This window comes from Chrysemys picta, chromosome 2 (genome assembly GCF_011386835.1).
Source record: "Chrysemys picta bellii isolate R12L10 chromosome 2, ASM1138683v2, whole genome shotgun sequence".
In the NCBI taxonomy this organism is placed as follows: Eukaryota; Metazoa; Chordata; order Testudines; family Emydidae; genus Chrysemys; species Chrysemys picta.
In genome coordinates, this window is record NC_088792.1 from 42,052,232 (window position 1) to 42,080,106 (window position 27,875).

General features: G+C 44.3%; 1 protein-coding gene across 1 annotated transcript in view; it reads left to right on the forward strand.

The window, feature by feature from the left end:
- Positions 1-1,633: 1,633 nt before the first annotated feature.
- ST8SIA6 (ST8 alpha-N-acetyl-neuraminide alpha-2,8-sialyltransferase 6) overlaps positions 1,634-27,875 on the forward strand; it is a 50,920-nt gene continuing 24,678 nt past the window's right edge. The window contains exons 1-4 of the mRNA XM_065583010.1: positions 1,634-1,952; positions 2,355-2,462; positions 17,024-17,119; positions 24,611-24,697. Of these exons, the coding sequence (XP_065439082.1) occupies positions 1,858-1,952; positions 2,355-2,462; positions 17,024-17,119; positions 24,611-24,697 (386 nt within the window). The 5' untranslated portion in view covers positions 1,634-1,857. The remainder of the gene's footprint in view (positions 1,953-2,354; positions 2,463-17,023; positions 17,120-24,610; positions 24,698-27,875) is intronic.

Below are 27,875 nucleotides of genomic sequence, written 5' to 3' on the forward strand. Positions count from 1 at the left end.
ACGACTGAGTGGACTTGTAGGCTCTAAAGTTTTACATTGTTTTGGTTTTTGAGTGCAGTTATTTTTTGTATATAATTCTACATTTGTAAATTCATTTTTCATGATAAAGAGATTGAAAATATTTGTAATAAAAATATAAGCGAGTGCCGTACACTTTGTACTCTGTGTGGTAACTGAAATCAATATATTTGAAAATGTAGAAAACATCCAAGAATATTTAAATAAATGGTAATCTATTATTCTTTAACAGTGCGATTAATCACACGATTAATCATGATTACTTTTTTTAATCACGTGATTCATCGCAATTAATTTTTTTAATCGCTTGACAGCCCTAATAACAATCTGCATGGAACTTGGGTAGAAGAACACAGGTTGCAGGAGGGTACCAGGAAATAAGTCTGCATGTCAATAGCTTAAGTGCTAGTAGTAGTTAAAGCACTTCTGTAAAGAGTTATTTTAATGAAGAACCACTTTAATTTTAGACACATGGAATCTGTAATTGAGTAGCTGGCCCAGTACATGAAATTGGGCTCAGTTCTCCTTTTCCACTCCAGGAGCGCCCTTGTTTGGTGCAATTAGGAGGGTGGGGCTGACTCTGGGGATTACAAATGAGAGTAAAGATAGCTGAGATGAAGAGCTACAGGGAAGGGATGCCCCTGAAGGAGGGAGGGGTGAGAATTCCCTGGTTGGGCAGTGGAGCCAGTTCAGACTGGTGAAAGTGGAAGGCAGTTGGGGGTCACCTACAACCTTTGGCAGGCCAGAGAGGGCTGAGATCAGTGGAGGAAGAAAAATGGAGGGGTGAGCTGGCTGTTGTCTTCAGGCAAGAGCTGGAATCCTACCCCAGAAGGAAGCAGGGCAGAGAAATACCCCAGCTAGGGGATCTAGGGAGAGGCGTGGTGAGAGATGCTAGCGTTGTGCTTGGTGTTGGACTGGTGGGATGAATATACCATTTGAAGTGTGCTGGGGGATTCTGGTCTATGGTAGTGAGCATTTTGGTAATAAATTAACCCTGCAGAAAGGGCTGTTTATATACTCTGAAGGTAGGGTGACCAAACAGCAAGTGTAAATAATCAAGACAGGGGGTGTGGGGGGGGGTAATAGAATCCCCCAAAATCGGGACTGTCCCTGTAAAATCGGGACATCTGGTCACCCTATCTGAAGGCAGCACTGAATTTGTTTAAAGAATGAAGAGAGAAACTGCGGGGAGGGGCCACTTGCAGAGGGGCACCTGCGAGGAGGCCAGGCATTTAGAGTCCTTTCATGTTGTTACCCAGCACCTGACATGAAACACCTTTAGGTGCAAGTTTCCGTTCTCCTTGCCCCCCTCGCAATGCTGGAAGAGGGCAGGGAGACATGCAAGCCCACACTCGGGTTGCCAGGGGCAGCTCTCCTACCCTGCCAATGCCCTGTGGGAAGGCGCCCTGACATCCCAGATGCCTGGCATTTTGCTGTGGCTATCTGGCACCCCCCGACCACAGCGCCCCATGCTGGCAGGTGCCTGGGAGATACAGCCCCTCCCGAGGGGGGCTGATGCTTGCCCAGGGGAGTTGAAGCAGAGCAGGGACAGGATGCAATCACTCGCTGTGACACCCAGCTCTTCTGCTGTGCAGCCCCTGGTGACTTCGGGAGAGAAAGGAGGATGCTTCAGGCTGGTGGGCTGATGTCAGTGGCTGGGGGAAGGTGGCAGCACTGGGCCCCACACGCCGGAACTGGGTGGGGCGGAGCAGAGAGACCCTGTGGTTGCTATCACCGCCTCCCTCTTCTGCCTCCCTTAAATACTATGGGGTCGGCTTAACTGCAGCGGGCGCTGCTCCCGCTCAGACTGGCCGTGCAGCTGCTCCGAGCAGTCACAAGATGCGGGCAGTCATTGCCTTAATCGCTATGCTCAGCAGCCTGCTTCTCTTCGTGTGCCTCCTTTGGCTCACAGCAGACGGGTCCCTCAGCACCAGGTAGAGAGACTTGCAGCGGGGTGAATCCAAAAGAATCCGGGCGTTCAAAGCCAGCTCCGAAGTGTAGGTGGGGCAGAGTTTTGGTTTGGCTGGAAGCAGGCAGCAGCTTGGCTGATATTGATACCTGGCTGGAAGGTGGGCTCCATGCCTGGAGGAGGTGGGATTCCAGAGATCAGATACTCTAGCCTCTGAAATGCAGCTGGAAAATAAGGAGTGTGACTTTATAATCCCCTTTATGCACTAGACACAACAACAGCAGAACAGCGTTCGCTCGGCTTTTCCTGATCTATTTTGGCTCTCAGGCTTTGCAGTGTATTAATGATTCATGGAGAGGGAACGGTTCACGCATGGTAACGTTTCATTACAGTGTTTGACAACTTTATTTTCCTTCTTGCTTACTAGGAGCTGGGAGAAGGGGACCAAATCAGCTACTGATGTCACACCTAAAGGGCTGAGAAAACTCAGGTCCCCTTTAACATCTGTCCAGCTTGCTACTCAAACCGAGAACAGGTACAGGCTATTTATTTCTTATTTAGTATTCATATTATTTATGATTGTGGTATTAATGCTCTATACAGCAAGAATTCACTATAGTTACCATTTGCTTTTATAAAGCCTTGATCAAAAGAGATGTTTAAAGCAGATTAGAACAAGAAAATTGGCTTGCAGTGTAATAAAAGGACTACTCCATACTGGGTATCATCAAATGTCAATCTGTGGCTGGTTTTGTGTAGCAAAGCAAAGAGTGCTTTATAATTTGCTCTGAGCATTTTTTTTCCTTTTCTTCAAAAATGTGGGTGTGTCTGTCATTTAATTTTTTTTTAAATTCATCTTCACACACTTTGTTCATAATGTGGATTTCTCCTTTAAAATACATGAGCTTAGAGCCAGATTCTGAAATCCCTTACTCACACTGAGTAGCATCTTCTTCCATCCGTAGTCTCATGGTTTAGTCCCAAGTGCCATGCTCTTTCTGAATCATTTTCTGGATCCTTGTTATCATGCCCATTAATTTATATCACAATGTTTAATAAGGGTATAGTCAATAAAATAAGCTGTGGGGAAAAAAGTCTTTTTATAAGTGCAGGGCTTGAATGTTTATAACCAAGAACCATATTTTGCCACTCGATGTTATTCCAGATTGCTCACAGCATAAGGTACTACTCACCATGGGTAAGAGTAGAAGACTTGATATATTATTAGTCCTTCAAAAGCTGCTGCTATCTGGAATTTTTTCCCCACTATTTATTTTACTTAAGTTAGCCATATTAACATTACAGCTGTTCTAATTAGCATATATATATATCAACAGGTACAGTGACCAAAGAGCCACACAATGATTTAGAGAGAGTTTAGCAATTGGTTTTTAAGCTTGAAGTGTGAAATTTTGGCCCCATTCAAGTTAGTGGCAAAATTCCCATTGACTTCAGTAGGGCCAGGATTTCACCCAAAGAGTCTAACTGAAATTTTTGGTTCAAACTACAAATGCTTTCCCTCCAGTCAATACAAATGGAGATAGTCCTACTATTCATTCTGTGTAAATGTGGACAATTCAATATTTCTTACTGTTACGCTCTGTACCTCAGGGGAACACCCTACACCCCCATGTTCATCTTTATAAAATAATTGTGAGGTATCCAATGCAAAGTTTGTCATGTTGGGTGTCTTTGGAAGGCTCATAATGCACTGAGCATGGTTGTTATAGTGATGTTATAGTAATTGTTACAGCAATGTTATAGGTTATAATTTCATGTATATAGTTATGAGGCTGAAAATGTGTCTTCATGGCTTAAAGCAAGCCCATGCAAAAACTCTCCAAGAACAGAGAGGCAGTTCACACTTCATCAGGGCATGGATGGGACAAACCCAGCCCAGCCTCACAGGAACAATGGACACTGGCTTAGGCAGCAACAAAAGAATCCCTTAGACCCTTGAGGGAGTCACCCCCTTCCTTTGGGCAGTTTGGGACTGCGATGAGGTATTACTCACCCTACTGTGAAGGGGAGAGGGGGCAAAGCCATGAGGGAAGAAAGGACATGATAAAAGGGAGAGACATTTTGCCATGCTCTCTCTCGCTTCCACCTACATCTACAGACACCACGACCACCAAGCAACTGAAACGCCATTCAAAAGGGAGAGCCCAGAGGTGAAAGTAAGCCGGTCCGGTACAGCGTACCGGCAAGAGCCGGTACACCGCGGCAGGGATGCGGCGCAGAGCCCAGAGCCCTTTAAATCCCACCCGCAGCTCTGGCGGCTGGGCTGGGGTCAGGATTTAAAGGGCTCGGGGCTCCCCGCAGTGGCGGGAGCTCCGGGCCCTTTAAATCCACACCCAAGCCCAGCTGCCGGGCTGGGGCCGGGATTTAAAGGGCCCGGAGCTCCCGCCGCTGTGGGGAGCCTCGAGCCCTTTAAATCCTCCCTGCAGCTCTGGCAGCTGGAGCTGTGGGGGGGATTTAAAGGGCCCAGAGCTCCGCGACGGCTGGAGCCCCGGGGGCTCTCAACCATCTCTGCAGCTGGGAGCCCCGGGTTGATTTAAAGGCCCTGGGGCTCCCAGCCACAGCTGGTGCCCCAGGGCCTCTAAATCTTGAGAGGCCCTGCCTCTTCCGGTTGAGGCCATGCCTCTTCCAGATGAGGCCACGCCCGCTCAGGACTCCGGCAGTACCGGTAAGTCCTGTAAGTTACTTTCACCCCTGGGAGAGCCTGACTGAAAAGCCAGCCTGTAGTGAGAAGCATCTAAGTTTTAAGGACATTGCAAGTGTTAAGATCAGCTTAGAATGCATTTTGCTTTTATTTCATTTGACCAAACCTGATTTGTTATGCTTTGACTTATAATCACTTAAATCTACCTTTATAGTTAATAAATCTGTTTGTTTACTCTACCTGAAGCAGTGTGTTTGGTTTGTATTGAGAGAACAAGCCTGGTACATATACATTTCTTTGTTAAATTGACTAACTTTTATATAAGCTTGCAGTGTACAGCGGGCATACTGGACACTGCAAGACCGAGGTTCCCAGGGTTGTGTCTGGGACCGGAGATATTGGCTAGTGTCATTAGCTTGCAAGTAGCTGGGAGCAGCTAACATACCAGAGGCTGTGGGAGTTCTCACAGCAGAGCAGAGTAAGGCTGGCTCCCAGAGTCAAGGATTGGAGAGGCCTAGATAACACGAGAGGGGAACGTCACAGTGGTGCAGCGATCTTTTGTTGCTGTACGGCTTGTTACTACAAGTGAAGATCACACTTTAAGCACTGATATTTGTGATTTTAAGCAAGTCAGAAGTGCAGTGGCTAAGAACAGTCAGGAGGAGGTCATAGTTTTGTTATTTCCTGTTTGCTTATTTCGGGAAAGGGAAGTAAAAACAGGAAAGCAGGAAAATGAGTGAAAGCAGTGAAGCAATTGCAAAGTTGGAGCTTTTTAGGTTTCAGTCTGCAGAAAAGGCGAGGGAGCACCAGAGATTACTACAACTGAAAGAACTGGAGATAAAAGAAAAAGAGGCAGCCAGGGAGAAAGGAATGGGGGTGTAATGCCTGCCAAGGAGAGAATTGTCTAGGTTGTTAGCTGCCAACAGGTCGCAGCTGAACGAGAAGGAAAACAGGCTCTAGCGAGCATAGAGCAATGTGTCCCAGAGGAGAGCCAAGAGAAGGGGCAGGGGATCTCAGAAACCACTGAGGTGGATGAGGTTTCCTATGACACTGTAACACAGGGAAGCAGTGTGCTTCCAAGTATGGGAGGGGCTGAGACTAGCTCCTTCCCAGCAGAAGGCAACATGCGCTCAGGCGCAGGGACAGGAGAGGTGTTGTCTGAAATTAAGGAAACTGTCCCAGTTGTTAGCTGGCAGAGTTTTGCAGCTGAACAAAAGACAGAACCCTTCCTAGAGAACACAGAGAAATGTGTCTTGGGGGGGGGGTGGAGGAGGAAACTGGGGAAGGAATAGTGGGGGTACAGGAATGTCTCCTCACTAGTCACTTAGGGCAGGATGCCCAGGACACTAGGAGGATGGCTGGATCAGCATCTGTGCACCCTGGCACTCTGCCTCTGACCCAGGTTTTGAGAAGGAACTGTGTAACTGAGCTCCCAGAGGGGAGCAGTCACACAGCTGACTTCTTGGGGACAGAGAAAGGGGTGATGGAGGGTACTCCAATCCAGGTCCCAATTTTTCAGGCTGCTATTCCTGATAAGTTTTTGGAAAGTAACAGTGTCTCTTTACATCAATATGCAGCTCCAGCGCCTTTAACAGCAGAGGAGTTGAGATCAGGAAATTGCCAGGCAGTAGTCTGCCAGAATACAGACGACCCAACTCATGGGGGGCGGGGGGAGGTGTGCTTTCCCCCAGGCTGGTGAGATACAGAGAGCAGTTATGGGAAAGCTGCTGGGAAAGGGTGAATCTGATCAAAGGGTAAACACACCCAGCCCAGAGAGCACAGATCACCACCCTCTAGAGGGCAGTGAAAGGGGAACACACAGGGTAACCCCAAAAGGGAAGCTGGATTTTCTACATACGTACAGTTCTGGGGTTGGGAGACCGTTCCCCAAAGGGCCAGCCAGTGTGCAGGATCCCCCTGAACACCTATCTTGCCAGACCCTGAGGCACCAAAATTCCAGAAACATGATTAAATTAAGAGCCCACACAGAGGCAACACTGGAGGGAAAGAAAAGCCAGTGACTGATTACATGGGAGAGAGAGAGTCAAAGGACACCATGGGTAATGAACAAACTAATCTCAAACTACACTATCTGAACAGAGGGTGTGGTCAGGGCCGGTGCAACCACTAGGTGAACTAGGCGGCCACCTAGGGCGCCTGAAAGCCCGCTCAGGCGAGGAGGTGGAGTGGAGGTGAGCTGGGGTGGGGGGGCGCTGGGAGGGCCGCCCGCAGTAACGGGGGTGGGGGGCGCACAGGGGAACCGCTCCCCACCCCAGATCACCTCCACTCTGCCTCCTCCACTGAGCATGCAGCCCCTGCTCTAATTCTCCTCCAATCTGCGCCGCAAGCCTGGGAGGGAAGGAGAATTAGAGCGGCACCAGCATGCTCAGCGGAGGAGGCGGAGCGAAGGTGAGCTGGGGCGGGCTCCCTGGGCGGGGTTAGCTTCTGTGGGGGGGGGCTCCCTGGGTGGGAGGGGTGGCAGGCGGGGTTAGCTGCTCTGGAGGGGGGCTCCCCGGGCAGGGTTAGCTGTGGGGGGGTACTCCCCAGGCGGAGAGGGTGGGGGGCGGGGTTATCTGCTGTGGGGGGGCTCCTCTGGTGGGGGGGTGGGCGTGGTTAGCTGCCACGGGGGGGTAGGGGGCGGGGTTAGCTGGGTGGGGGGGTGGCACACCAGCCCTGGGTGTGGTATCCTAAAGATACTTGTAAACGCACATCTATGATAAAAATTTTGGTACTAATATTAAGTTTTGGGGATAAGAATTTTGACATGGATGTTAAACCTTATGATAATGCTATTTTTCAATTAAATACCTGTAAATAGGTTTAAAGCTTATCACAGCAGAGAAACCATAAAAAAAACAAAACCTGCTTTGCTGTGTGTGAATGAGGAAACTGAGGCACGCTGCCTCATGACCTTAATGGCTGGATGCCAAGAGAACTATAACAACAAATGACACGCTCCCTCCCCTCCCGCCCCCCGAATTTAGGTGTTCCAAATGTCTTAGGTTTTTTAAAGTTTAGAAGCAACAAAACATGTAACGTTAACATGTGGAGCATTTGGTCAGTCTGTGTGAACTCCTTTTGTGTTCTTGTTATCTGTTTCCATTTTCTGTGTTCTTTCCCTCTCTGTCTGCTTTCTCATTCCTTCCTGCTCTCAATTACTAGTAAGTGGTTTCTCAGCATGTACTCTGTTCTGTTGAGGTTTATGTATTTGTTGCTTCTATCTCTTCTCCACTTTATGTGTTTTGTTTTTTCTTTTTCTTTTCTCCCCCCCCTTAACTCCTTATGTTGCTTTCTTCCTCCTTCCCACTAGTTTCTGTGTTGTGCTTTCCTGCCACTCAGCTCTGTGTGCTAAACAATGGAGTCACATTGAATTGGAAGTGCTGGCAGACTCAGAGTGCTTCAGCGAATGGGAGTCTAGTCAATTTTAACCTGCTATTAGCACAGTCACAACCAGAGCAAAGAAATAGAGGGGACAGGAGGCATGTGGGAAGACCAGTGACAGGCTTTTAATCTCAGTTGTAAGGCAAGTGTTGATGGGGTGTTGCTGGCTATCCTAAAGGGCCATGATGATGGAGTTCTTCTAAAAACAAATATTATGGCCTCTACCCCAAGTGGCATGTGTCTCTTTCCTAGGCATACCTCTGGAGAACTCCTCCCCAGAAGTCTGTCAGCAAGGTCCAAAAGGCAACCAAAGTAAAGTATTCAATCAAACCCCAAAAACAGAACATGACCTCTCCCTGAGGTTTGTTCCTTGCCCATATTCCTGCTGGGAATCCAGACTCTTCGCAGAAATGCAGCAGGCACAGCCCAAAGCAGCCATGTGGATTCTCACTGTCTCGGGGGAAATTCACAACAACCCTCTTTGCAGTACAGTCCCTGGAGACTCCCCTTCCACCCAGGGCCGGCTCTAGGATTTTTGCCGCCCAAAGCAAAAACAATTTTGACCGCCCCCCCCCCCCCCCGTTTAAGCCTGGGACGGAGGGGGAGCAGCGGCGCACGAAATGGCCGCTCAGGATCTCCCCCTCCCTCCCAGGTTTGAGAGCCTGGGAGGGAGGGGGAGACTCCGAGTGGCTGCGGCGCGGGGCGCCGCTTCTCCCCCTCCCTCCCAGGCTCTCAAGTCTGGGAGGGACGGGGAGCAGCGGCACGCGAAACGGCCGCTCGGGATCTCCCCCCCCCCCCCCTCCCAGGTTTGAGAGCCTGGGAGGGAGGGGGAGACCCCGAGCTGCCGCGGCGCGTGAAACAGCTGATTCGCGTGCCGCTGCTCCCCCTCCCTCCCAGGTTTGAGAGCCTGGGAGGGAGGGCGAGTAGCGGCGCGCGAATCAGCTGTTTTGCGCGCCGTGGCAGCAGAGGAGGTGAGCTAGGGCGGCCAGGGCACATTTTTAGGGGCAGCATTCTGGCGCCGGCCATGCCGCCCCTAAAAATGTGCCGCCCCAAGCACCAGCTTGTTTTGCTGGTGCCTAGAGCCGGCCCTGCCTCCACCCCACCCCACCCCCGTTCTCCACCTACCGGGGGAGTGGGGGACCTCGTGCAGCAGGGTGGTGGGGTAGGGGCTTCTGTCCAGCAGGGATGGGGGGTCTCAGGGCTTCTGCCCATTGGGGCCCACCTGCTGGGGCTTCAGCAGGAGCAGGGCTGAAGCCCTGAGTCCTGGCAGGTACCTCCCACGGGGCTGAAGCTCCAATCCCCAGCCGGCACGCCCCGGCTCTCAAACATCTGAAGATTGTCATATGCGGCTCAGAGGGTCAGTAAGTTTTGGCCACCCCTGGTATAGAAGGTAGATATGGAAAAGACCTATTAGATCACTTAGTCAATTTCCCTAAAAAATGCAGAATTATTCCCTACAGGACATTTTCTAGTGCTTTGCCTGGTCTAGTTTTTCCAGTCTCAAGCAATGGGGATTCTGCCACTTCTCTTGAGAGATTATTTCAGAGCCTAATACATCTCACTGTTAGCAGAACATCCGGGAAAGCTTCCCTACGATTCTCCATTATTAAAGTCATCATTCCATTGCTATTAGTCAGACATCTCTTTCCCATGCCCACTGACTCACACCAAACTCTTTTTCCTTCTTGATAGCAGGAACCTTGCTTTAAAGACCAACTAGAATAAGAAGCAGATAAATAAGATCAGCCCATGCCGGTGGAGGGGAAGACAGCTTTCTCAAAACTCAACTAATGCAGAGATTTAGGTTAATAGAAATGATGACGGGGCAGCAAAGAGCTGGCCAGCCACCACTCGCTACGTGGCACCAATTTTAAAGCACCTCTTAATATTTTCTTTGTCTTGAGCATCATTATCTTTTCAACAGAAAAGTCTATTTTGTAACAAACATGACCTGCGTTGTTGGGTTGGTCGGATAATTGGCGAAGGTGTTAGAAGAGCTGTGAGTAAGCAGGGAGAAAGGAGATGTTTGCAGCGAGGATAAGTTAGAATTAATTAAATTGTATCACAGCCTTTTTTCCTCCATTTTTTTTCTTCTACAATAGCAGATCGTTTTGCAGGGCTAGGGAATAAATAACTATATCGTGATAATAATGAACTATGCTATAGAGTCCAATACATTCTTTCTTCTGTTAAAATATTGTATCAGTGGGGTGGAGGGTGAGAGAGGCTGATTACCAAGGTTATGAATCGTAACCTAGTAATACAAATAATAAACTGCAGTTTAGATTAGCAGAGCTGCCACCTTTGCTGACTAATTTTGCTGCTGTCTTAATGTTTTGTAACTTCCCTCCTCAATGATATGTGCAGACACACTTGAGAAGTGTATTTCCAGGACATACCTAGTGTATCTGCTATGTCTAAACGAATAGAAGTTCTATTGTAAGCTACTGTCAGGACACATTTATGTTCTGACACCAACAAGGGGTTTCTCAGCCTCTTCCAGTCCACTTAGCCAAAGTGAAATTGTTGTTGTCTGTCATTCTGTCGAGTGTGTATTGTTCTAATACCATTTCAGTATTATCACCTTATTATATTCTCTTCACTAGTCTAGTAGACTGTGAATATTGTTTGCCATGTTCTCTGACTAGTTTATGGATTTTATAAAGAAAAAATATTGATACTAAATATGACACTGGTTCAATGCAACAGAAGGACTACCAAATAATTTCAAAGTGCCAGTGAGTTAAAGGATATTTAGGACCTGCTGTAACATTACTTATTCAAGCTAAACTTTCTTGGGAATTTTGCCTGAGTAAGGAGTGAAAGATCAGCCTTTTACACAGTTACCATTATTAATATTACAAGGCAAATGGTTGCTCCTGTGGTTTGATAAAGTAGTTTTTACAGTCCATTTCACAAAGCATTTAGATTGTGTATTGCCTTATTAATCAAAGTGTCATGAACCTTAAAAACATCAATGTATTCTCATTATCTAATTCACTTAAATTGGTGGCAGAGTTAACAATTTAATAACACCCTTACTATGGAAGAGTGGATTATTGGTTTCTAATAACCCAACTAACACACCGTGAAAGATTCAAAATTAAATGTGTCTACTAGGGAGAAGATAAGACACAAGAATATTCACAAACAGGCTGCCAGTTTTCAGTAGCCAAATCTGGTAGAAAGAGGTTACATATACAATAGTATGAAGACAAAGGCACCTGAGAGACTAAGGGAGTTAGTCAGCTGGTGAGTATCTCAGGGGTACTTCTGTCTTATTGCTATTGATTTAATTTAGGGGAATAAATAACTATATAGTTAATAATTGTCTATGCTATACAGACCTGGGCAGGGGAGAGACTGGGAACATGCCATTGAGTTTGGTAGGACACTGGGCTGGTTTTCTGTGTTTGGTGTATGTGAAATCTAGGCTTGGTTGCTGGCTGACTGACTGAGCTAGGTTGCCCTGCAGTTAGGTGGGTGAGCATCTGATTTCAAGTAGGACTGTTTGAAGTGAGAGTAGTGGAGTTTTTTCGATAGGCCACTGATCAGCCTTGGCTGAGTGAGAAGGGGTGAGTGACCCATTCCAGCTGTGTGTAGGGCCCAGGCCTTAAAAAGCACAGATGTTGCCAGTCACTGATAAGATGAAGGCAGATGGGAGACTAAAGGAGTTAGCCAGCTGAGCTCACCAGCAGATGGAGAGAGTGTGGGTAGGTGGGTTTGTTTTCTCCCCCTTAACTTGCTGGTACTCTACAAGGGAGAACCCACAATGGGAGAAAATTGCACATTGCTAATGCCACTGCTAGCTAGCTATTCCTCTGCCTGCACCTGTGGGGGATCTGGTCAGATAGGTGTTATGACTCTGGTAACTTGCTGGGAATGTGGCCTGTATGTACCTGTCAAAGAAAGTCAGACAGGAGGAACCAGGTGGTGTGAGTGGTGTCTGTTTATTCCCCATACTCCTTGCATTTTGGGGAAGAAATGTGAAGGAGTGGAAGTATTAGTACATAAGATACATTATGACTTAAATGGCATCACAGAGACTTGGTGGGAGAAATCTCATGACTGGAATATTGGTATGGAGGAGTACAGCTTGTTCAAGGAGGACAGAAAGGGGAAAAAGGGAGGAGATATTGTGTGTGCATCAAGCATATATATGCTCATTCTAAGGTTCAGAAGGAGGTAAGAGGCAGGCCAGTGGAAAGTCTCTGAGTGAAGAAAAAAGTGGAGGAAAAACAAAGGTCTACTACAGACCACCAAACCAAGAGGAAGAGGTGGATGAAGCATTTCTAGATAACAGAAATCCAAAACTCATGACCTGTAGTAATGAGGGACTTTAACTACCCAGATATCTGTTGGCAAAGTAATATGGCAAAACACAAAATGTCCAGTAAGTTCTTGGAATGCACTGGGGACAACTTCTTGTTTCAGAAGGTAGAGGAAGTAACCAGGAAGGCAGCCATTTTAGGCTTGGTTTTTGTCCAACAGGGAGGAATAGTTTGTGAATCTGAAGGTGGAAGGCAACTTGCTTGAAACTGATCATGCTTAAGTGGGACCAAATAGGGCCAAGGCCCTCGTGCTGGCTCTCTGTATAGAGCTGAAGTTCACTCCTTGAAAGAACACCAGTTCTTGCATAGTGATGTGTTAATGTTATGATGGGATGTGCCTCAGATGGTCAGTCTACCTGAAATAATGCCATGTCCGATCAGCTTTCTGACTGGCTCTTCCTGGCAGGGGGTGACTTCTTCTGGCCAGGAAACCTAGTGCCAGCTTTCAGAACTTGTTTGAACAGGCTTCAAACAAGCATTTGAGTACTAGCTACAAGCCAATGGCAGTGTATCAACTTTGACTTTGAACCAGCCTTACTTTATGTGGAAACCAACTAATGCAAAGTATGACCAATTATTACCACTGGCTTTTGTGTATCTCTGAAAAACCACTGTCGGCAGGTAACGAGGAGGGTCTCATGTATAAGATCAGCAGTAAAAAGGAACAGATGCTGTTGGATCCTCTGTGGCTGTGTGTATTTTTCTGTATTTGGAGATCACTTTTGTCTTGTTTTGAACTCCGAGGCTGCTGTGGATAACGCTTTGTGTGCCGGTGGATACAAACAGTCGGTGTATATAATGGAAAAGGTTCTGATTTACACCAGCTTAACTGAAATGACAAGTGGCACTTACGTCTTCAGTTCTCCTTGGCTGACCTGTGAGGATGTCTGACTAAAAAGTGCTCCCTTACAGAGGTAGAGTAACCACTCAGGGCAAGTCTACGCTGCAGCCAGGAGTATAATTTCCAGCTCAGGTAGATATGCCTGCACTAGCTTTGATCAAGCTAGTGTGCTAAAAAGAGCAGTGTGGCCATGGCTACATAGGTGGTGGCATTAGCTAGCCTGCCTGAGTACAACCCTGCCTGACCCCCTAGCTACCTACGTGAGTAGCTAGCCCAAGCTGCCGCCTGTGCTGACATAGCCACACTGCTAATTTTAGTGCACTAGCTTGTGCAGAGCTAGCTCATGTATGTCTACTCAAGCTGGGGACTACATTTCAACTGGGAGATGATGTTCCCTTTCATTCTTTCTGGAGAAGCAGCTTTTTCCTCCTCGTATGCTGTACGTGTCCTAACACGTGTGACTGTGTTCTTTCATGTTGATAGCATCCACACAAGTAGCTGAATCACAAGGTTTTATTGAATATTCCAAGATCTGTCCTTAGCACAGTTCCTTTTCACTCTTTCATCCAGTCCCATATCTCTGGTTATAAGCAATGACAGTTTGCACCAGTAGCATGCATTTGGCTGATAATATTTCTCTTTTTAAGATGGTTTTTATATAATTAATCGTAGACTGTGTTCCCATTTGTATTTTGAACTGCTGCAGTATAATAATAATTTTTAGCAACCACCGCAGTAACAGGAACAACAGAAACAAAAGAGAGGAAGAGTGCATCAGTATATTTCACTTATTTTTTCCGCGGTGTCATTCCTGTTGTGTTTTGAAAGAAATATCTACATCTATAAATCTGGGCTAACTAAAAGCTGCTTAAGCACATGTGTGCAGAGCTCTTATGAGAGCCAGGACAAAGGGACCTCGTTTAGTAAACCTCGTAAACGTGTGTGTGAACTGTATTGACAGAACGTTTATTATCAATTATATACATGCTGTACTGAGTTTGGTGCCCTGAAAAGCTGCTGCCCTTATATTTGTATGCCACTCTTCCAAAAGAAGTATTAACATAAGAAACCATATCCAAAATCAGCCACTGAGATGATAACAAGTAATACCGGCTGTTATTGTCTGTCTCTTGGATGTCCTGTATAGCTGAAAAAACAAAGAGCTAGATTGTGGCATTTTGCCACAATAATGTGTGTGCAGAGCTGCAGCTCCCTAAGGAGAACCCTAGATGCACTCCTGGGGGAACCCCCTCTCAGGGCCAGTGCTACCATTAAGGCGAACTAGGCGGTTGCCTAGGGTGCCAAGATTTGGGATCGCCAAAAAGCGGTGCCCCCAATTATTTATTTATTTATTTATTTATTTATTTAGCAGCGTTCCTCCCCGAGCGCACAGTTGCCGCTCCACTTCTCCCGCCTCCCAGGCTTGCAGCGCCAATCAGCTGTTTGGCGCCGCAAGCCTGGGAGGAGAATTAAGAGCGGGGGCGGCGTGCTCGGTGAGGAGGCGGAGCAGAGGTGAGCTGGGGTGGGGAGGTGCTGCACAGCTCCCCGGGGGGGGGAGCTGCCGCAGGGGGGGGTGCCTCAGGGTGGAGTGGGGGTGGGGAGGTGCCGCAGGGCTTGGCGGGGTGGGGCGCAAGGTGGAAGTTTTGCCTAGGGTGCGAAACTTCCCTGCACCGGCCCTGCCCCCCTCTGTCCAGGGGGAAGTGCAGTCTGTGACTTCCCTCTTAGGGATGCAGTATGTTCCTTCTCCCCATCACAGCCAGCCAACTCTTGGTGAGTTGTTCCTGTGGTCTCCAGGCAAATGGTTGCAATTCTGCCCAGCCCTTTTGTGCCCTGTCCTGGGGGAGGAAAGGCTCCTTACTCCCTCTCTGTCCTACTGCCTGGCCATGTAAGTGCTTGTCATAGCCTAGTACCAAAATGTTGTTACCGCTAACTTTAGTCTGTTTATTCCTGCTTAGTCAAGCAAGGGCTGGTCTGCGATTCTTACCTGAGTAAGACTTCCACTGACTCTTAAGGGAGTTCTGCCCGAATAAGAACTGCACGATCGGCCTCCGCTTCAGTATTTGTGCGCACAGAGTGGGCCAAATTCTACTTTGACATGTGGTGCAGGCTTCTCAGGGACTTCATTGTGAGCCTGGTGTGCACCCAAGGACAGGATTGGGCCCTGCACATCCCAGTGATGGTGACACAGGTGCAGGAACAACATCAGCACTCCTGGCTCATCAGCCTTGAGGCAGAAATGTACAAAGCCCTTGGCATCCTAATCGCTAGAATATGAGTATGTATGCACTGCAGTGTTCATATAATTAATTCATACTATATCAATAAGAACAGAGGATACTTTCTCCGTCCAGTTGCCTATTGAGACAGGGTCTTGGCCTTTCCTGTGACAGAAGGGAACTCTTTAAGAAGTTATTGTTTAGGCTGGTTTTCTATGTTGGAATAGGAATATCTTCACCTAGGTCTAGCAAACATGTTTAGGATCATTAAAGGGGATAATTTAGGGTCCAGCATGCCAGAAGGTGAATTTAGAGAGTCAGATGGTTTTGAAGTGTTTGGATAAAAAAGCCTGTTAACTTAATGTTGGTCAGTTGAGTGTATGAAGATGTTGGTGGGCTCCTACTGAATCAGTGAAGTGGAAGAGTGGGTGCAGAGAATGAGAAATTATGGTCAGTGAAGCAAAAAACCTCATGTCAGAGGGAAGAAAACTGTTGCAAGAGATGATAAAAAGAGGATATTGTCTGATATAAAACATGGATACCAGAGAGAATTTAAGAGAGAGATAGAAGATATTGTTCTCAATCTAAGAGTATGTCTATACTGCGTTTGAAAACCCATGACAGTGAGTCTCAGAGCCCGGGTCTACAGCTATGGTATTAAAAACAGCTTGTGTAGACATTTGGGAATGGGCCGGAACTTGGGCTCTGAAGTCAGGGGTGATTTTTAGTCTGTGCAGCTGTTTTTAGTGCCATAGTGTGAGTCCGAGTCTTAAGGCCCAGGCTCTGAGATCATAAGTGCTGGAACAATTTTTATAGTGGGGGTGCTGAAAGTCATTGAATAAAACTGTAAACCATGTATATGATGGAAACCACTTCAAGCCAGGGATGGGGTGCTGGGGATTCAGCACCTAGTTCCAGCATCTATGTCTGAGACTCACTTCATGGGTGTTAAAACGCAGTGTAGCCGTACCCAAAGAGGTTTAGTAACCAAAAGGTCTGTCTTCTATCAGGAACATGGGAGCAAGAGGCTTACTTAGAAGTTCGGGGCGGGGGGAGAGGAGATAAGTTATTTAAGGTGACTAAAAGTTGTTCATGTGACTACATTTTCTTTATGCATCATCTTATCCTATAAAACAAAGAGGAAAACAAGGGGCAAATACTAATCTTGGGTCACTAGATTAAAAACTAGTGACCTACAGGTGAAAGTTTCTACATCCAGTTACGTTCTACATCCAGCCTTCCCAAGTTACCCAGTTTTCTTTGAATTGTAGGCTGTTCCTGAATATTGCATTTTAGCAACAGCTTTGGAAAACCACCCTCTGTTAAATATTTATTGTAAAAATATTTTAATCTTCAAAATGTAATGTTCAAGCTGCTTCTGAGTCCCATTTATTTTTTTAATTACATTTCTGATTTACATTGGAATTGGCACAAGTTAATTGATGGTATGAACTGAGATTATGTTAAAGCAAATTTGTTGCTGGTGAGAACAACAACCTCCCCTTCTGCAGAGAAACCTCACAATAGAAGTGATTCAGACTTCATGGGTAATATTTTTCCAGAATCTGTGGCAGTTATTAATCTCATTGTCACATCAAATTAACTGTGGGGATGCTAAGAGTGGTTTCTATCTTTTGAAGCTTTTCACTTTAATTTTTTTAACAGAACAATTCTCAAAAATGCAATTTACCAACTTCAACAGGCTTCAAAATGTAAGGAGATGCAGGACAACATTTGGTCTTCATCTATCAAGAAGAAAAGGTAGGTGTTTGGTTTGCTTTCTGCTATGTTTGGTTTAAAAAGAAGTCTAAGTGTCTGCTTGTCTTTTGCACATAATTCTCATTGACATTAATGCAAAACCATAAAACAGCAAACTGAAAATGTGCAACTAGTGTTTGGCTGATTTTTTTTTTTTCTTTAGCATCCACTGGATTTATTTTTGGTCTAAATTAAAGAAAACAAAAATTAGTATGTCAAGAAGATTTCTCATTCACAGTTACAAATGAGAGGGAGACTTCTATTTCTTCTTCAATCTAGGGTCTTTAAAAAAAACAAAAAAACCCACCACCCTGACAGAATTTGAGAAGCACATTTTTCCTTTAGGGTTTCCTTTCCTGATTAGTTCACATTCTTACAAACCAATACACAATCACAATAAGTGGATTCTCTTCAGAAAAGGCCTGTAAATGAGCTAGTATAAAAACTGAATTACCTATAGTGACAGTAATATTGCCCCCAGGAGATTAGTTGTTCCATTGTATAGACAGACACCAGCATCTCCTCTACTTTACAGTTTTCATCATTGACTACCACTGGTGAAACTGCACCAGTGCAGAAAAAAAATTATATATATTTTCCTAGTGTAGACACTATGACATCAACCTGGCTCAGGTTCCTGGCCCCTCTGCCCCTCTCTGTGCAGGAAATAGAGAAGTTGCCCATTTATTTTGCCCTCTCTCCATCCCTCTCCCACTCCCCATGCTATTACATACTATGAAAGCATATGCTTAAATATGTGCAAGATCATGGCTGTGGCCTTTTATTTGTACGCAGAGGACAAGTGACATGTAAATGAGACAAAATAATAATAAATTATCAAACTTTGCCCAGTCAAAGCCCAGGAAATGTTTAAACTTTGCTTCACTGGAAACCACCATTATATCCGTTTTTAAAACTTTTTTTTTTTTTTTTTTTTTGCCCCTACTCCATACATTTGTTGTCCAAATTTTGATGCTGCTTTTTCCTGTTTTTATCAGTCTCCATGTTTTCCCTCAGTCAAATTTTAATTCTCTTTAAAATGGTTTGATCTAGGTTTTTTTTAATTCTACCTCTCCCACTAGTCAAGGCCTTTTCCCTTCTTCTGATTGAACCTCTTTTCCCATATCTATCTTAAACGTCAGGGTTTTCTGACTTTTCAGTCTTTCCTCTACCACTTTTTTGGTCACTCTACTCCCCTGCACTTGGTCATCTCTTCCCTCCATTTCACCCGTTCCTATTGCTGCACTGGCTCTTTCTTCTCTTTAGTCACCATAGAATCATAGAACTGGAAGGGACCTGAACTCATCTAGTCCAGTCCCCTGCACTCGTGGCAGGACTAATTACCTAGACCATTCCTGACAGGTGTTTGTCTAACCTGCTCTTAAAAATCTCCAATGATGGAGATTCCAACACCTCCCTAAGCAATTTATTCTAGTGCTTAACCACCCTGACAGTTAGGAAGTTTTTCCTAATGTCCAACCTAAACTTCCCTTGCTGCAATTTAAGCCCATTGCTTCTTGTCCGATCCTCAGAGGATAAGAAGAACAATTTTTCTTCCTCCTCCTTGTATCAACCTTTTACATACTTGAAAACTGCTATCCTGTCCCCTCTGTCTTGTTTTTTCCAGACTAAACAAACCCAATTTTTTTTTTCCAATCTTCCCTCATAGGTCATGTTTTCTAGACTTTTAATCATTTTTGTCACTCTTCTCTGGACTCTCTCCAATTTGTCTACATCCTTCCTGAAATGTGGCACCCAGAACTGGACACAATACTCCAGTTGAGGCCTAATTAGAGCAGAAGAATTACTTCTCGTGTGTTGCTTACAACACTCCTGCTAATACATCCCAGAATCGTGTTTCCTTTTTTTGCAACAGTGTTACACTGACTCATATTTAGCTTGTGGTCCACTATGATTCCCAGATTCCCTTCTGCAGTACTCCTTCCTAGGAGATTTGTATGTGTGCAACTGACTGTTCTTTCCTAAATGGAGTACTTTTGCATTTGTCCTTATTTAATTCCATCCTATTTACTTCAGACCATTTCTCCAGTTTGTCCAGATCATTTTGAATTTTAATCCTATCCTCCAAATCACTTGCAACCCATCCCAGCTTGGTATCGTCCACAAACTTTAGAAGTGTACTCTGTATGCCATTATCTAAATCATTGATGAAGATATTGAACAGAATTGGACTCAGAACTGATCCCTGTCGGACCCCACTCGTTATGCCCTTCCAGCATGACTGTGAGCCACTCTCTCAGATAACTACTCTCTGGGAATGGGTTTCCAACCAGTTTTGCAGCCACCTTATAGTAATGCCACCTAGGTTGCATTTCCCTAATTTATTTATGAGAAGGTCATGCAGGACAGTATCAAAAGCTTTATTAAAATCAAGATATACCACATCTACCACTTTCCCCCTATACACAAGGCTTGTTGCACTGTCAAAGAAAGCTATTAGGTTGGGTTGGCACGATTTTGTTTTTGACAAATCCATGGGACTGTTACTTATCACCTTCTTATCTTCTAGATGTTTGCAAATTATTTGCTCCATTATCTTTCCGGGTACAGAAGTTAAGCTGACTGGTCTGTAATTCCCTGGGTTGTCCTTATTTATCTTTTTATAGATGGGCACCATATATTTGCCCTTTTCCAGTCTTCTGGAATCTCTTCTGTCTTCCATGCCTTCTCAAAGATAATCGCTAATGGCTCGGATATCTCCTCAGTCAGCTCCTTGAGTATTCTAGGATGTATTTCATCCGGCCCTGGTGACTTGAAGACATCTAATTTGTCCAAGTAATTTTTAACTTGTTCTTTCCCTATTTTAGCCTCTTCTGATCCTACCTCATTTTCACCGGTCTTCACTACGTTAGACATCCAATCACAACCAACCTTCTTGGTTAAAAACTGGAACAAAGAAGTCATTAAGCATCTCTGCCATTTCCACATTCTGTTATTATTTCCCCACTCATGGTCCTACCCTGTCCTTAATCTTCCTTTTGCTTCTAATGTATTTGCAGAATGTTTTCTTGTTACCCTTTATGTCTCTAGCTAGTTTGATCTTGTTTTGTGCCTTGGCCTTTCTAATTTTGCCCCTACATACTTGTGTTATTTGTTTATATTCATCCTTTGTTATTTGACCTTGTTTTCACTTTTTGTTGGACTTTTTTTTTTTTTTTTTTTTTTTTAAGATCATTGAAGACCTCCTGGTTGAGGCAGAGTGGTCTCTTGCCGTACTTCCAATCTTTCCTATGCAGTGGGATAGTTTGCTCTTGTGCCCTTAATAATGTCTCTTTGAAAAACTGCCAACTGTCTTCTATTGTTTTTCCCCTTAGACTTGCTTCCCATGGGATCTTACCTACCAACTCCCTGAGTTTGCTAAAGTCTGCCTTATTCAAATCCATTGTCTTTATTTTGTTCTCCCTCCTACCATTCCTTAGAATCATTAACTCTATCATTCTATGATCACCTACCCTATTTGTTGTTGTCCTCATCTCAAAACTGCACTCCTCTTTGTTTCCTCCCACTGATGCTCCTTCCCACCAGCTGAGTATTCCCAGGCCTGTTCATCCCCTGGTGGATGGGGAAGCACTAAAGTGTTGGTACTGCCTCCCCTTCCAGCTGGTGGTAATCAGAAGGGAGAGTAGCCAAGCCACAGTTGACTAGATGCAGCTGGCTCAGCAAGTAGTAGTTCTTTCTGGAGATTTTTTTTCTGCCTGTCTGTGCTTCAGTATCTGCTTTTATTTATAAAGAGTCTGGTCACCAGCCTTAATGATTGCATAGGTATTCTTCAGAATGTGAGCTGGATATAAACCAATACAGTGACCATCGGGCTGTGTCTGCAGTCAGCCTAAACTGATAGCACCAAGTGAGGTGTAAACTGTCCTTATTAGTCACCTCACATGTGTTCACTCTGAAACTTAGTGACAACAATATAACTGTCAACATTGTTACCCCTTACACTTGCTGATCAAAGCACTCAGAAAGAAGAGGGATCATCAGATGATGAATATTTGGACAACCTACTTAGAGTAGTGACTTGTTTCAGCATTTCAAGTGTTTGGGGCTTGGTTTATAGACAAAGCTTGGGAGAGTGCTCATGCCTCCCACTCTGATTCTACCATTGTGGTTGAGGAAAGAGGAGCTGTGCAGATTGCAGAAGGCAGATAATGAATTGGGAAGGCTGGAAGAGGAGCTGGGTTTGTGGAACAGGGCATTGCATTGCTCCATGAGTGCTGCAACTCCATTTCCATAGCTAGCTGCCCTTTGAATCTACCTTTGGCAAGGAGTATGTGTAAGCAGTGATTTGTACTGCCATTCCAGAGTGCCTTCAGTAATAATCTGGACACTTCAGCCTCCTGAGCTGATGATTTATCCTGGTATGTTTAATATTTGTCCAATGACTTGAAAATTAAAAAATGCTAGTAAGTACTAAGTATTATTATACCAAGCATGCCTTGGTGGTGATGGATGGCCTGAGGGGCTGGGTTTCCTGGAAGATTTCCATCTTTATTCTAGGGCAAGCCCTGAGGGCACTTCCTAAAGTTTACAAAAAAAATGGTTCTTTTGGCAGCTTTGTAATGTCAAAAGGCACGAGGCAGCCTTCCCTTGACTTGCATTTCCCTCTGCTTCTGTTTGTTGTATTTCTGTCCCACAAGATTACTGTCGGGTTAGAAGAGCCTCCTCTTTCACAGCCCTTAGCATTCTTGCCAAATGAACTGGCCTTTCTGAAGGCAGATGCTTAGCTTCAGCATGTCATAGGTGGGGTTTACTTCTGTCTTCCTTCTCTAACTTCTCCCTGACTCTCCTTGTGGGCTCTCATCACCCACTCCTGGCTGTGGCCCTTCTGCTAGCCTACCAAAGCTTGTAGGCTGCAGTGCAGGAGACTTAGTCTGCCAACATCCCCACCATGTGTACTAATAGACATTGCATCCTGGCCATTTCCCCAGTAGCTGAAGCCCTCTAGCACCCTGTGTACATGAGTGAGAGGCACTGCGGGGGGGAGGGGAAATCACTTGACTAGCTGGGAGGGATCAGTTAACACAAGTGAGTTTCCTAGGGTGGCATGTCATTGCCAGGGCCGGCTCCAGGCACCAGCCCACCAAGCTTGTGCTTGGGGCAGCACCTGGAGGGGGGCGGCGCGGTGCTCCGGCTCCGGCCGCCGGGGAGAGCGGAGCCCTCGCCGGGCTCCCGCCGCCCTCCCCTGCTGCACTTGGGGGGGGGGGGGGGGCGGGGCGGCCGGAGGCTTTTTTTGCTTGGGGCGGCAAAAAAGCCAGAGCTGGCCCTGGTCATTGCAGTGGTTGGGATGTCCGTGATAGACCCTCCAAAGCAGAAGGGGGAAGGTTTCATTAACACAGGTCTTCATTTAACTTGTATTCTTCTCTGTAAATCAGCCAGGAGAGAGTGAGATTGTAAGTATTGGAGCAGGGCTGATCCCATCCAGCAGAAGGCAGTAGTAACACAGCAAGACTGCACATTGTGAGGTGTGTGTTTCTAGACAGAGGCACTTAACTCATAAATATATAATTAAGAAGCCTCTCCCATTTTATAAGGACCGCTAATGCACATAGTGGGGGCAATAAACCTTAACTGGTTTTAAGATGGAGCTTGATACGCATGGGTTTATATGACTGGGTTGTCTGGACTCTGACCCAGGAGTTCCCTTCCAGTCCCATGTTAAGTCCTTCATGAGGCCTTAGAACTGGCATTGTGGTGATTGTTTTGTTTTTTCCTCAGAATAACTAATGGCTCTCTGAAGCACTCTAATAGTGTCAATCCATGGCATTTCTTCCCAAGCTGACAGCACTCCTTTTCACTGAAGACTGATCTTCATCTAGTTGATGTCCTTAGGCAAGAAATTGCTTTTAGATTCTCATAGGTTTTCCCCTACACGATAATGTTGTTCCAAGTAATTTTTTTTTCTATCGTATTTGTAGTCTTTCCCTTAATTTATACAATTTCTCCTTGGGTCCCAGTCTCCTAAATAAAGTTATTTATTGATTTCAGCACTAAAAAACAAAACAAAGCTAGCATACAGCATTTCCACACAGAAACATCTACCTTTGCTTCCCTTTTAAGCAGCATAATGTAATATTAGATATGATTACTGTACTTAAGACCATTTTATACAACTGATACTTTCCTAAAATCAGCTAAGTAAAAATGATTGGCTTCCTTAGACATTTGTTAATAAGCTGGGGCTCTGGTAAACATGGAATGTTTTCATTGCACTTAAATGTTTATTTCAAGACCATGTGAGCTACACTGCGTATGTTTAAAGACCTGATCCAAAGCCTAATGAACTCAAACCTCAGTGGGTCTTTGGATTGGGCCCTAAATGATTGCAAATAGGTAGTAATTAGAAGTCTGGCAAACCTGACCAGAAAGTTAACATTACACAGTAGGCAACTTTTGTTTGCTTGACAAAGAAACAGAAGGAAAGATGCAATTTTCAGAAACATTTGCATATAAAAACTGTGGCACTCTAATTGCCCTCTGGTTCCAAAAATAATCCTTTTCACTAAAAACACTGGGTACAGGTTTTCTGGAGCAACAAGTCCTGTAAAATTAGTAGTCACATTACAAACAAAAAACCCCAAACCATAAATCAGATTTGTTTCTAGGGAATAAATACACACAACTCCATTAGGTTTCAAGTACATAAAAAAGCACAAATGGAATCTGTACTAGCAGAGATCCATAACAGAAGAAAATTTCTCCTTAGTTTTGATAAAATGTTGTGCAGTATTTCATCTGTGCACTAACTTAAATCTCTTTAAAAGGTTCTTTACAGTATGAAAAAACCTCTTGTTTCATATGCCCTGGTAGTGGTGTTGAGTATGTGGTGTATACAATACAGATTTGATATTTTTACTTAAGAGATGTTTTACAAACAAACTTTCATGTTTAAATATTGATAGTCTTGGATAATAAAATTGATCTCGTAAGAATCTATGAAGTAAATAAATGAATAAGAGGAGAATTGCAAGGCTACCTCTTGGTTTGCAACAGCTATGTCTCAAACCATCATTAAAGTTTAAAGCATACAAGGAAAAAGCGGTTTTCTGGCATAACACAGACAGATTTATATATTTATTTGGACTGCTGTGTTGAGATCATTTTGATCCAATGAATCTAAAATATGCAAGTTCTGAATCTGTAGGTGTATTGAAAAACTCTGAAAATAGAAGTTCAATAATATATCAAAGAGGTAAAAGAAGATGGTTTAATAAGTCACATTAATTAAATGAGGATAGTAGTATTCCAATACATAGAGGTAAAATGGGTCATGGAAATTCACAAAGGGATTTGTTTGTTTTGTATGAACCATAAACCGTATTTAAATAAATAAATAAATAAATAAAAATTTGAATGTTTGAGAAATTTTGTATTTATAGCTGGAACTAAATAGATATTACACATATTCTAGCCTCTGGTCCTCTTCTTTCTCTTCCCCCCCCCCCCTTTTTTTTTTTTTTTTTTTTTTTTTTTTAGGTACTCTGAAGATTATTACCTTCAGATAGTGACAAAAATACAGAACTGCACATGGAAAAGAAGACCAGAAGAATATACAAAATTTAGGTAATTTAATTTTATTTATTTTAAAAAGCAATCTGTCAAGGGTTTGCTTTATAAATGTATGGTGCAGATCTTCCCCAGGAAATTGATACCGAATAAACCAGTGCCTCCTGTATGTAGTATATGGTTGTAAGATTCTGTTATCTCTCTGGAGCTTGGACTATCTTTATTTCTGTGAAATGTATAGCAATGAGCACATTCTAAGAGCTAAACAAATCTAGTTTCCCCAATTTTGGGGAGTGAACAGCTGGATAATTTACTAGAATTAGCCAAATAAAGAATTCCCAGCTCCAGAAAGAAAATTGACAATTTTAAATGATAAATGAAAAGTGATAATATAGTTGTATCTATTTAGACATCTCTAATGTGCCTGGTATCTGAGAGGCTTTGTAAATGTGCAATACATTTCTTAATTCAAGGTTCTAGACTATTATTTATGGTTTCTATTGTAGAAATGCTTGGAGGGCCCCCATCAAGACTGGTGCTAGATTAGGGTTCCCATTGTAGCCAGAGTCCAGGTAAACCCATGCCTAAATCCATCCCTGTTCAAGACTGCATGTAAGTAAGCACGTGCTCAAGTGTTATCCTGAATCAGGGCCAGTGAGTGACAATCCCTGCCCCAAAGAACTTAGTTAGAAATGCACAACTTCAGGTTTAGGGAAGCACAACTTTATTCTGCTAATACTGATTTTTCAAGAAGGAAAAATACTCTCTTGAATTACATTATTCTACAGAACAGAGGGTTAGAGATTCTGGGAAGATGATTAATAATTTGACCTACCCTACAGCTGTTTAGAATTAGATAGCTCTGAGATTTTAATATCCAGTTTGACTGGACGGGGTAGAGGGTGGAAACGTCCTTTTGTAGAGAATTTGAAATGTTATGCTCCCATCGCTGGTCGTGAAGCATTGGTTAACTAACCAACACTGTTCCCTGAAGCTGAGCCAATATAATGTATGGTGCTAAGGCCCTGACCAAAGACCACTGAAGTCAATGAGAGTCTTTGTATTGATTCTAGTTGGCTTTGAATCAGGCCTCTCAGGCACAAAGGTTTTAGAGCATAAGGAGCTATGTATGGTCATGTCTGAAATGAGCATGGCTGATTTTGCCTATAGACCCTTTCAACCATAACTCAGGGTGGGCAGGAATAATATGCCTGCAGAACAAGCTGGAAGTGAGGCTGTGGTTATCGGCTGTTTCCCCAGTCACAGCCAGGGCTGCTGTGCTCCGATGCTTTTCTCTTACAGCCTACTACCTACAGAGCTGCTTCAGAGGGGCCTACCCACCACTTGCCACTCGCCAAGCTATTTCTGCCCTGCCAGTGAGGCAGATGTATCCCCAGAGCAACCTCTCCCTGTTCCAGGCTGACTTGTTCCTCGCTTGTCTCTGCCAGAGCTCCCACCGCCCATTCCACACCTGTTCTAGCTCTTAAATAAAATAGATTCCATGAGAATCTAGCATGGTACCTTCTATCCAGTCCTCTTGTTACAGCATAGGAGGAGTCTGAGCATCCTCACTGTTGCTCTAGCAGTCTTTTTTTTTTTTTTTTTTTTTCTCCTGACCAGAAGTATCTAAAATGAGCAGCAAAGTCTCCCAAGTTTTGTCATGCTTGCAAAGATCAGGGCAGAAGTATTCAGATGTGCAAACTGTTAGATACAGTAGCCTTCTAGGAAACTTAAGGTAATTATATGGCCTTCCACCCTAGTGATAGGTTAAGATAGGCTTATTGAAATTTGGGCCCATTGACTTTTACTGTAACAATTGTACTAATTCCTAAACTTTTAGGAAATAAAATAAGTTCTCTTCCCCCTATCTATAAAAAGTCTAATTTTATATATAATATACAGACACAACTTTTAGGTCAGTGATCACATTTTATTTTAACTTGTTTTTGGTGGCTGGATGATTATCATTTGTGGGATGTATGTATTCAAGTAACTCTTTTTATCTCAATCTCTTCTCCTTTCTGTTCTTTTCAAGAAACCGGATATTAAAATTTTATAGATATCCTGCTCTTCCAGCACTTCAGAATCTTGCAAAAGTTCTGATCTCTTAGCACATCAGAGGAAATATGCTTTCCTTTAAGATTCAGTACACTGCTTCCTAACTAAATCTGTGCTCCTTAGAAACCCGCCACACACTTTGGTATCAAGTATCAGAGGGGTAGCCGTGTTAGTCTGAATCTCTGTAAAAAGCAACAGAGGGTCCTGTGGCACCTTTAAGACTAACAGAAGTATTGGGAGCATAAGCTTTCGTGGGTAAGAACTTCACTTCTTCAGATGCAAGTAATAGAAATCTCCAGAGGCAGGTATAAATCAGTGTGGAGATAATGAGGTTAGTTCAATCAGGGAGGGTGAGGTGCTCTGCTAGCAGTTGAGGTGTGAACACCAAGGGAGGAGAAACTGCTTCTGTAGTTGGATAGCCATTCACAGTCTTTGTTTAATCCTGATCTGATGGTGTCAAATTTGCAAATGAGCTGGAGCTCAGCAGTTTCTCTTTGGAGTCTGGTCCTGAAGTTTTTTGCTGTAAGGTGGCTACCTTTACATCTGCTATTGTGTGTATCATTTGCAAATTTGACACCATCAGATCAGGATTAAACAAAGACTGTGAATGGCTTTCCAACTACAGAAGCAGTTTCTCCTCCCTTGGTGTTCACACCTCAACTGCTAGCAGAGCACCTCACCCTCCCTGATTGAACTAACCTCATTATCTCCATACTGATTTATACCTTCCTCTGGAGATTTCCATTACTTGCATCTGAAGAAGTGAGGTTCTTACCCACGAAAGCTTATGCTCCCAATACTTCTGTTAGTCTTAAAGGTGCCACAGGACCCTCTTTTGCTTTTTACACTTTGGTATGTTTATCAATCGTTTAGCAAGAGACCCTGGAGCTAAAATAGCAGCTTATAAATGATAATGTACTGGCAGAGTTGTGTGGGGAACAGAGCTGGAAGAAATTGGTGAAATCTTTTGAGTGGGGAGGAATAGCACCACATTGTGTAATGTTGGACAGGAAGGGAGTTGCACTTTGGTGTTTAGACTTTTCACAGAATTTTGGGACAGTGGCAATTTTTCACACTGAAGCATATGAAAAGTCAAAGTGCTGCTTTTGCTTATAAATTTCACATTTGTCTATTTCTACCTCTAAATTAATATTTCTGTTTGTCCGTGTGTTCCTGC